The sequence below is a fragment of the Lonchura striata genome, chromosome 8 (assembly GCF_046129695.1).
Source record: "Lonchura striata isolate bLonStr1 chromosome 8, bLonStr1.mat, whole genome shotgun sequence".
Classification (NCBI taxonomy): Eukaryota; Metazoa; Chordata; class Aves; order Passeriformes; family Estrildidae; genus Lonchura; species Lonchura striata.
Window position 1 is genome coordinate 37361051 of NC_134610.1, and position 10967 is coordinate 37372017.

Here is a 10967-nt window from a genome sequence, read left to right on the forward strand (position 1 = left end):
AGACGGGCGGGAGCAGCCGCGCGGCTGTGGAGCGGCCTAAGTGGGCGGGCGTATTAACGGCGGGACAGGAGGCGGGCGGGGTCCCGGTGCAGGGGGTGGGTCTCGTTGAGCGGGCGGGGTCCCGGTGCAGGGGGTGGGTCTCGTTGAGCGGGCGCGGTCCCCGTGCAAGGGGTGGGTCTCGTTGAGCGGGCGGGGTCTCGTTGAGCGGGCGGGGTCCCGGTGCAGGGGGTGGGTCTCGTTGAGCGGGCGGGGTCCCGGTGCAGGGGGTGGGTCTCGTTGAGCGGGCGGGGTCCCGGTGCAGGGGGTGGGTCTCGTTGAGCGGGCGGGGTCCCCGTGCAGGGGGTGGGTCTCGTTGAGCGGGCGTGGTCCCCGTGCAGGGGGTGGGTCTCGTTGAGCGGGCGCGGTCTCGGTTGTGGGGGGCGGTGGCGCCGCCATGAGCGTGGCGCTGCGGAACGCGCAGCGAGCCGTGCCGGTACGCCGGGCCGCGCTTCGCCGCGCCGTGTGCGCCTTGCGCGCCGCCCTGGGCGCCTCCCGCTTCGACGTGGGGCTAGTGTGCGCCAGCAACGCGCTGATGCAGCGGCTGAACGGCGCCTACCGACACTGCCCGGAGCCTACCGACGTCCTCTCTTTCCCGTTCCACCAAGTGGCGGCCGGGGAGCTGCCGCGGCCGTGTTGTCGTGGCGAGTACAACCTGGGGGACATCTTCCTGGGGGTGGAATACATCCATCAGCAGTGCCGCGAAACCGGGGAGAATTTTGACGATGTCCTGACGGTGAGCCCCGCTGGGTCCTGGCGGGCGGTGGGGCGAGCACGGGGCTCGGTCGGTAACACGTGTCGTGCTCCTGCCCCCCGCGCAGGTGACGGCGGCCCACGGATTGTGTCACCTACTCGGCTACCGGCACGACACCAAACCCGAGTGGGAGCAGGTGCGGGATGCGCGGGGGCCGGGGAGGGTGTGCGGGCTCCGGCATGGTGTGGACCGGAGGCCCCGATGACGAGAACCGGGGCTCGCCCGGTGCTGACCGCCGCTGCTTCTGCAGATGTACCAGAAGGAAGCGCAAATCCTGGGGGAGCTGAACCGCATCACAGGCTCCCGCCTGCGGCCCCTCACAGCCGGCCTCTTCTGAGACCCTTAGAGGGGCTGGGGCTCCGCCGGTACCGCCCCGGACGTGGCGTAGGGATGGCGGCGCAGGGGCGCGGCGGCCGCTGCTGCCCGGAGCTGCCGCTGCTGCTCCTTGGCCTGGCCGTGCTCGCCCTCCCGCCGCCGCTCGCCGCCGGCTCCGAGCCGCCCGCCGCCCTCCGCGCCGGCCACGCCGCCTCCTCGCTGCCCGCCGCCGCCGCTGCCTCGCGCACCAGGTGAGGAGCGGCGGCCCCGCCGCCCCCGACCCGGGCCGGTCCTGCCCCCCGGGATCTCCCCCCGGGATCTCCCCCCGCCGTGCGGTGTCCCCTTGCGCAGGCGACCCTCTGCGCCTCGGCCATCAGCTGGTAAAGGGACTCTTTCGCCTACTGGTGCTTTTTTGGGTGGTTTTTGGAAGGTGTCATCGCAGCTATCAGAGGACTTTCGTCTGTAGAATGTCCCGAGTTGTCACGAATGCCGCAGGGGTCAGCCAGTTCCCAGATGCGTTATTTTGCCCTATTTCTCCAGAGCATGTCCTCCTGCCTTTATGTGCAGCTTACAAGAGTTAGCCTGGGTTACATGCCCGTGGTTTCACAATTTTCACCACATACCCCATGTTGCCCTCGGGATGAGCAAGACTCTTCACTCCTTGACCTGCTGCAAGAAAGGCTCCTGGCATGTGCCACCTCTCCAGGAGACCCTAGTGGCCCCTCCAGCCCCTGCAGCACACACTGCTCTGACTTCCCATACTTCTTCCCCTTCCAAGCACCACAAACTCAAAAAGAGGAACAGCTTTTTTACCCAACAGTTTCATCACAGGATTGTAGGGTAAAAAAAGAAAAACGTGTGATTGCCTCAATGTGCTCCCAGAAAAAATGGTATTCCTGTGTTCTCCCCAGATACCTTTTGTACGATGTAAACCCCCCTGAAGGGTTCAACCTTCGCAGAGATGTCTACATTCGCATTGCTTCCCTTCTTAAGACCCTGCGGAAAAGTGAAAACTGGGTGTTGGTTCTGCCTCCCTGGGGACATCTTTATCACTGGCAGAGCCCTGACATCCTCCAGACCCGGATCGCTTGGTCCGAGTTCTTTGATGTCCCAAGCCTCAACAGGAACATCCCTGTCATTGAATATGAACAGTTCCTTGCAGGTGGGGTATAGGATCATGCGATCTACAGTTAATATTTGATATGGTTTTTTAACAGGTTTGCCCTTGTAGGAGCTTCTATCCTTTTATGTAAAAAAAATCATAAAGGTCGCAAGATGAGGGATGGGAAGGAGTTTTGCTGAGCTACACAACCAATAGGATGGAATAACCCAATTACTTGGCAGCTTGTTTGATGTAGTACTGCTGCCCCCTTAACTTCTGGGACCCCCAAAGATAGACAGTTAATGCCTGTGGTTAAATTCACCTGTGGTATTTCTGTGTGTTTCTGACGATAATGACAAGACCATAAAGGAGAGAGGCAGCTTGTTGAAATACAGACAAGCCACCTTTTTCCTGGATGTGGTGGTTGGACAGTAAAAGTTGTAAAGCAGGTTCTCCCTGAACTTACTTTTTCATCATCAGTACTACACATCCTTGAAATACCCCTTGCTTTTTGTGTCTAAGAGAAAGGTTTTCCATAAGAAAGTGAAGTTGGTTCCTTTAGGACTTAATGCCACATTGAGCTAATCACCAAGTGTTCAGTTGGTGAACACTGCACACTGGCATGTTCAGCAGAGGAAATAAAGGCCACCAAATGTCACGCCTCTGCAAAGAGCTCTGAAGGGAAGGCTGTTCCCTGCCTTCCAAGAAAATGTTTGTAGAGAACCCTGAAATTTAGGGGAAGAAGGGCTTGTACTGGACATTTTTCTTGGAGGCACTCCTGCTATGGTAGGTGCTTACAGCACTGAAAACCTGTGTTCTTCGTAGTGTGTTTTACTCAGGTGACAGTGATTCTATTACATTTGGGACATTAAGTCACACAGAACTGGGTGGGATAGCAAGCAATCACATTACCTGACCCTTTTAGCTTTTCTGGCTCTCTCAGAACTTTCTTTCCTTTTTTATAGGGAAAGCGGGGAAGAGAGAGTAGTGTAACATTAGCATTTCTAGCAGATTTTTAACTGCAACTGATGCTTGTTCATACCTTTATGGTGTGGGTTTTAATGCTTACAAATCCTTTGCCTTCTGTTCAGAGTCAGGTGGGCCCTTTATTGAACAAGTTTATGTGCTACAAGGCTATGCAGAAGGATGGAAAGAAGGAACATGGGAAGAAAAAATAGATGAAAAACCATGCATTGATCAACTGATGTACTCCAAAGACAAACATGGCTACTACAGGTAACATCAAGCATTCCTTGTGGTCTTTTCAGTTGTATTCAGAGAGATACTTGCTTACTGTAGATATCTGGGTGCTTGGAGTTCACTTTGTTTTTAAAAAGCTCGTGAAAAGTACAATGTTGTATTGGTATGAGAAGATCCAATTCTATAAAGTTGTTGCTACACAGAAAAGCAGCATAAAGGAGGTGGCTGGTTTATTTGTAACATATGTAGTTTTTTTAGGATGTTTTGTTCTATATATGGCATTAATTTAAAATACAAGCCTGTGAACCAATCCTTTACGTTCTGTTTTAGGGGCTGGTTCTGGGGTTACAAGGAAACACGAGGCCTAAATGTCTCTTGCTTGTCTGTCCAAGGATCTGCCTCTGTTGTGGCTCCCATCCTTCTGAAGAATACTTCGGCACAGTGAGTTGCCTTGTGTAACTATTTCTTCTTGTATTATTATTGTTCAACCCCATTGCTGGGTGGGAAGAGCAGGGGGAATTTAAAGGCTTGTCCACTGTTGAGGTACTTCATCACTGAATTACTGTACTCTGTTAAAATAATTACAAAAGAGATTTACAGTGTAAAAAACACTTAACTGTAAGTTTAGTTTAAGATTGCAGTGCTAAAACCTAAGAGCAAATAGCCTTGAGCTCCTTTATATTCCCTCTTAGGCAGCTTTTGTGACTCATATGTCCAAGGTATCATCAAATATCCCCTCGATCATGCAGTGGAAGAGATGCTGAACCATCAGCTGTTCCGTATTCTACTCCACAGCACGTGCAATTTTACATCTCTGGCACGTTCCCCCTCAGCAGTCTCCTCTTCAGTGGGAAGAGTCCTGGCTCCATTAGTTGTTCTCCATATGAAAGCCATTCCATGCCTTTGGTTGTCACCACTGCCAATCTCCAAACCTTACTGAACCAGTTCAGCAGGATCCTGCACACTGAGTGTGGGTAAACCTGTTACATTGCAGTACGCCTAAGTGGTCTCTACTTTTTCTGCTAATTCTTGAGACACACGTTCCTTATTTTCATGTCTGAGTGTTGTCTTGATGTTTGCATCAAATTGTCCACATTCTTGACCATCAAGACCATTAGATGAAGCCAGGTTTTGTTGGTTTTTTTAACTATGCTCACTCCTATGTTAGAATTCATTTGCCACTTCACTGCCAGTGATCAGACTTCTCTAATTCTTCATAGTTGGCCTTAGCTGCTCTGAGGAATTTAAAATAGTTAAGCTATATCACCTAATTGCATGCCCTTCTGTAGGTTGTTTAGGAATATGGTTAAGAGGCCTTCCACTTGTGACCTCCCTCTGCAATGGGAAACATACATTAATCCCTGTCTCTAAACTCTTTTTTTTTTTATTTTTTAATCCATGCAAGAACCTTTCTATGCCAAGTTTTCTTAAAAGCCTCTAATGAAGGCTGTCAGGAAATCTTCTTAGGCAGTGTCATTGAGATGTCCCTTAACTTCATGTGTGGCAGTATCCTCAAACTACTATGATTGTTCAGAGCTCTGATCTCCCATATTGCCCTTCTGGCCAGTTGTGTGGTCCTAGGACTGGGTTTTTGCCCCTCAAGTGTGGTCACTTCAAGGAAACTTCTCAATGCATTTCAATTAGTAACCTCAATCACCTCCAATCATCCTGTTAGATGCAGTGCTGTTTCTTCACCAGCACAGTCTAGTCTGTTTCCAGGTGATTTAGGGCCTTTCATGCAGGTGTCCAGCTGATGATCAGCAGTGATAATCCAAAGTTGATTATCTGCTTCCTCTCTTTTTAGTAGAAGGAGATGCATATAACAACCTTGATCCTTTTTAGCAAAAGCATTTCTCTATGTGTTTGCTTATCAGTGTGCTCACAAACTAAATCTACATCTCTTATGCTCTGGAATACTTGAAGCTCTCAAAATCTCTTCTGCTTATTAGAACTTTGATAGCGCAATTATGTTTCCAGTACACAATGCTGAAGTGTTTATTTATGAGAAGGGCAAACTGTTGTCTACTACCACACATTTTGGTAGTGTCTCTGTGTTCCTTGATTTGTTGTTTTACTGTAGGACATTTTATTCTTCATGTGGAAAACACATTCTCTGGGTTTGTTTTCATGATCTACTTCCTCCCAGAGGCTGTTGTGTGCTCTGAGGCCGAGCATTATCACACAGGTCACTTCTCTGTTAGAAATCTAATGTCTCCTATAGCAACTATTACAAAGAACGTGGGGGGTGGTTAATGCTTGTTAGTGTTTAACTTTCAGAGTCAGGATACCATTTATTAGGGAAGAGAGCAGGCACAGTGAGGGGCATGGTTCCCTTCTCTCCCTAGCAGAATGTGGGTCACAATTTGCCTTGTAGAGAACTAGAATTTGCCTCACAGGAGCCTGTCCCTCATTCCCCACATTCCTTAGCAAACAGACTATAGTCTGCGCTTTATCCTAGCAAATGTGTAAAGAAACGTCATAATGTAAATTCTATTCCTAAGGGAACTGCACTCAGTTTTACAATTTTTAATAGGTCAGTGATGTTAGACAGAGCTGAAAACCTTCTTCATGACCACTACGGAGGGAAAGATTATTGGAATGTGAGTATTTTACAGATAGCTTCTCTAGACTTTTTCCTTGGCTCTGCTAAAAATCCAGTAACCAATGCGTGCTTCAGTTTTGCCTCAGGTTTCTTGTCTTGAAAGTCACTTCTGTCTTCTGTTTCAGCAATGTGTACTAACATGGTTTTCAGGCTGCTGTGGATTAATGTGACACAGGAATTTGCCCTGCTGACTTGTGCCTAAAGGCGCAGTGTTGCAGCGTGCTGGGCGGCTGTGGCAGGGGTGCAACTCTACCCCTGCGAGCTCTGCAATTCCCAGCTATCGGCAGGTCCGGCACAGGGACACACAGCGGTGACACGGGTCTTGGGGTGGGACAAGATGGATTTGTTCCTGGGCTCCCCGACAAGACTGGGGTGGGGGTGAACAGTTTTTAAACAGCAGCTCAGAGTAGGGGTGTGGGAAAGTGAACCAGCGAGGATATGGTAAGAGAGGAGTATAAGGTGGGGCAAATAGCTCATGAGCCTATCAGGGAAAATGGCGGGGGGAAATAATTCACAGCAATAAACGGAGTGTCGAGGGCAACAAGACAGACACAGAACTCTCTGGAGAAAGGGGTAGAGACAGGGAGGATTGACAACTTGGGTTGGAGGATGTTAGGGAAAGGCTTCAGAAGATTGACAACTGGGGAAGGGAGGGGATTAGGGAGGAGAATGGGGCAAACAGAGCAAAACACACCACAACACTGCAGGTCATGGTGATTAAAAGCACCTCCCCTATAAAACACATCTACAGTCAGAAGGGAGCAGTTTCTTACCTAGTCAACCTCAAGATTAGTCTTTTCAAAATAATTCCGTAACATGCTCATTATTGTCCCTTCCCATTGGCTTCAAAGGCAAAATTCCCATGTGTTTCAAGGCAAAGGTCTATGGTAAAATATTTTCTGTCATAAAAGTTTTAAGAAAATGTTAAAGTTCAGACACAGGAAAATGGAACATGATACGGAGTGCTTGATGTAGTTAAAATTCCTAAGAAAAACTGACTGTCATGATACTACAAAACAAATTACACAAATTACCTCAGTCTTGTAAATACCTGGCTATTCAGTTGAGATATGGCATGTTTTCAGAACTGGACCAATCAGTAGTTTGCTACCACAAATTATTCATTAAAAGTAACCTCTCAAAGAAAGAAATGCAACCCAGGTACCATTTTTGAGTATGACTTGTCCTGTAAAAGCAGACATGAAATCCACATGGCTCCATAACACACATTTCTTAGCAGTGGCACTTTAAACATTGCCCCAGTAGTTTTGCCTGATGTCCAAACAAAAATTTACTCACTGCAGCTTGGACCCGGGGCCTTTTCTCTTTTTTCCATGCTTCTCTGAGAAGGATCTCTCCCTGCTCTGTTTCTTTCCAGACAAAAAGGGAAAACTTGGGATTTCCTTCATTCTTTTGCCTGTTAACAAAAAGGCCACTTGTGGCTGTGTGCAGTGGTAACTGCATCACAGAATCTTAGAGATTATTATTCACAAGTTAAGGAAATAATTCATTTTTTGTCGTTTTTCCACTGAATTTCATAGGCGTGTCTTTGGCTAGATGTGTAATATTTTTACAGCAGGTTTTATTCTTACAGGTGTTTTGCACACTAAAGTGTTTGCCCAGCTTTTGTTTCCAGAAGTGAGGTATATTGATGGGATATTTAATTTGGTGTATCATGTGCTCTGCTGTGTAAATAACTGCTGTGTCCTCCCTATTACCTGTGTATTGCACGGGCAGGTGAGTATGCTGGTTATAAATGTGGTGATAATTAGAAATAAGCTATTAAGGCTTGGATAAAATCATTGCTTGGAGTACTGCATAGCAATACCAGAAGTAACTGCATCCTGGAAGTGCTGTGTGTGTGAAACTGTCTCCACCTACTCATTTTTAACTCTCCTTTTTCTGACTCAGTGTCTGCTCTTATTCCGACAGACCCGTCGGAGCATGGTGTTTGCTAAACACCTCCGCGTGGTGGGAGACAAGTTTAGGAAGGAATACCTTCAATCCACTGATGAGGCAGACAAGACTCAGTACAAGGAGGACTGGACACAGATGAAGGTAAAATCCTTAACAAGCTGTTCCCTATAACAAATATTTTATTTGTGTATTCCTGGCTATGCGCTGTAGAGCATGTTGGAAGGTACACGTGAGTGACATTCTTCTGATCAAGGTGGACACACATGTTCCTCATGCACCTTCTCCCTGTGTGACATGAGCTAACAGAGTGTTGAGCTGTGCCTGACTGGTTCTGAGGGCCAGATCTTTGTTGTCCTCATTTCAGTAAAGGAAGTTTGAATTTCTTCTGTTTTCAGTACTATGTGTGGGTGTAAAGTTCAGCTACTACCTGCCAGTTGAGGATTTATTTGGTCGAGAAGAATTTTTGCTTACAAAGATTTGGCACTCCAGTTTCTCTTGCATGATGGTGGCCACCCAAGATCTAAATGTTGCAATGTGTCCCAAGCTACTTCCAGTCCATACTTAAAAATTTCTGTCTGCAACTAGAGAGATTCTGTGCCTTATCCACATATGATGCATTCTGGCTTTTCAGTGTGAACAGTGATGCTCTCAAGTTTTGGTCTTTTTCTCATAGATTAAGACAGGCACAGCTCTAGGTGGCCCATACCTTGGGGTTCATCTCAGAAGGAGAGACTTCGTTTGGGGTCACAGAGAAGATGTGCCTTCCCTGCAAGGAGCAGTAAAGAAAATCTACAGCCTCTTGGAGATGCTAAACCTTGAAAAAGTTTTTGTAGCCACTGATGCTGTTGAGGAAGGTAGGTAGATCACAGTCACTTCAGGACTGGTAACTTCTGAAGAGTGCAGCAGTTACCACTGGCTCCTCTCCCTGCCTGCAGTGCTGTGAATTTCAGCAGCTGAATTGTTGGTAGATTTTGGTGTCGCTTGCTCTCTAACTGTTCACCCAGGGTTTCCTTAAACAAACACATTGTGTGACAGCAGCAAGTTGCTGTTCATAATGTAGAGATAACTTAATATTCTTTGTTTTTTAAGAGGTTGAACTGCTCAAGAAACTGCTGCCTGAGATGGTGAGGTTTGAACCCTCTCTGGAGGAGCTGGAACTCTATAAGGATGGGGGCTTGGCTGTGATTGACCAGTGGATTTGCGCACATGCAAGGTAGCAAACCTGACTCCTATTCAGCCAAAGCTTATTACTCAGCACTGTCACAAATCTGAACATGATTTTTGGCCCAAGCTTGTTTACAAATAGTGTAAGACATTATATAATCAATTATATAATTGAGATGTGTATAATGGTTATATTGTGTGTGTATATATGATAATTTTATTATCATTTCACTGGACAGTGAAGTTCATTGGACTGAAATCTAATTATTTGAATTTTAAAAACTTGCCCCCCCCTCACAAACCCTTTTTGATTTTTTTCCATAGGTATTTTATAGGCACCTCAGTTTCAACATTTTCCTTCCGAATCCATGAGGAAAGGGAGATCTTGGGATTTGATCCAAAAACAACTTACAACCGATTTTGTGGTGAAACAGAGAAAAACTGTGAGCAGCCAGCTCATTGGAAAATTGTATATTAAACACAGCGAAACACAAAGGTTTTGATACTGTTAGAGTTCAAAATAATAAGGAAAAATCGTGGGCAATTACCTGCCTTGGAACGAAGTATGACCCTGTCCTGTACCCTCAGTTCCTGCTCCCCTTCCAGCGTAGGTATGACATGGGGTAGCTGTACTGCTCAGTGTCTCTGGACCTCACTGCATTTCTATGTGGCTGCTGCACCTGGGTCCCCAGTAGGTCCTGCTCCTGCTGCCTTGTGGTCCCACGTGCACTGGCTGGGTTGCTGCAGACCACAGGGGCCTCTTGGCTGCAGATCTGTGATGGGAAGTAGCCAAGCAATGCCCAGGATGCAGCAGTTCAACCCAGCCTCGCCTACTGGAGCACTTCATACCTGGCCATGGTTCTCTCAGTGGGTCTGTGGTCATTTTCTAACTGCAGCGCTGGGGTCCTGACCATGTCACCAGGAGTGCTCACCCTGGAAGCACTGGTCTCTACCCAGGGAGAAACCAAGCTGCCACTGGAATAAAAGCAGGGGGAGCTGCTCCCACTCCAAAGGCCTGCAAGGCCCATCCCTTGGGGACTCATTTTTCATGTGAAGGCACATTGCCTAGCGGAGAAAGAGGTTGGTACCTGGTGAAACAGGGCCAAGATTCCATTTTCTGAGGCAGCTCCCTCCTCTGCCTGCCACAGCACTGGCTAGAGGAGAGTGGGCGTATTCAGCACTGTTGCTGGAAGTGGGGCAGTGCTGGTGGCCCTCTCAGGAGGATCCTGGTTGCTTCAGGGCCTTGCTTTTCCAGTGGTTTGTGTCCACAAAGTAAAGTCACACAGAAGGCAAAACCATCATCACAGCCCTGTACTCAAGAGTCCATCAGCCTTCCCCACAGTGAAGGTGGTTAAACCCTTCAACTACTCTGCAAAACTCAGCACAACTGCAGATCTACAGGAGAGCAGCAGTTTATCCACACAGGGTTTCTGACACATGTTGCCCATTATGTGTCTAGAGGAATCCAAGTGCTTATATTGTGTCTCCACAAGTGTGGCCAAAGCCACATACACAGAGCAATAATAAATTTTCACAATGTACCAATAGAAAAACATTTCATAAAATTGTTTCTTAGACCTGTTGGGGATAAAATCCAGTGCAAATAAATATCTAAATATAAAAAATCAAGATGGTGATGTGCACTGATACAGTGTTCCTGCTTTTGAGCTCACGCAGTGTTTTTTCTTTCCTCTTTCCCTTCTTGTGTGAGCTCCCTTTGGTTTTGTTATATCTAATTTCAGCTAAATAATACTGATGGTGTCAGTCATACAGTGCCCAGGCTTCATCTCCTAAGTCAGCCCTGCACATCAGGGTGCAACCTCTGGTGCTGGTGTTAGCAATTGCTGCAAAGTTTCAAGTGAGTGTTTAAAGTGTCC

The 10967-nt window shown here is 47.5% G+C and overlaps 2 protein-coding genes across 2 annotated transcripts; both read left to right on the forward strand.

Annotated features, from left to right (window-relative positions):
* The first annotated feature begins 395 nt into the window (after window positions 1–395).
* YBEY (ybeY metalloendoribonuclease) lies at window positions 396–1153 on the forward strand. Its single transcript, XM_021547277.3, has 3 exons — window positions 396–772; window positions 858–926; window positions 1041–1153. The coding sequence occupies exons 1-3, from the start codon at window positions 434–436 to the stop codon at window positions 1125–1127; spliced, it is 495 nt and encodes a 164-aa protein (XP_021402952.1). The 5' UTR covers window positions 396–433; the 3' UTR covers window positions 1128–1153.
* POFUT2 (protein O-fucosyltransferase 2) lies at window positions 1153–10719 on the forward strand. Its single transcript, XM_021547280.3, has 9 exons — window positions 1153–1356; window positions 2017–2267; window positions 3299–3443; window positions 3738–3848; window positions 5941–6007; window positions 7942–8067; window positions 8600–8780; window positions 9016–9139; window positions 9415–10719. Exons 1-9 carry the CDS (start codon window positions 1181–1183, stop codon window positions 9566–9568), a joined length of 1335 nt encoding a protein of 444 aa, XP_021402955.1. The 5' UTR covers window positions 1153–1180; the 3' UTR covers window positions 9569–10719.
* Window positions 10720–10967: the final 248 nt, after the last annotated feature.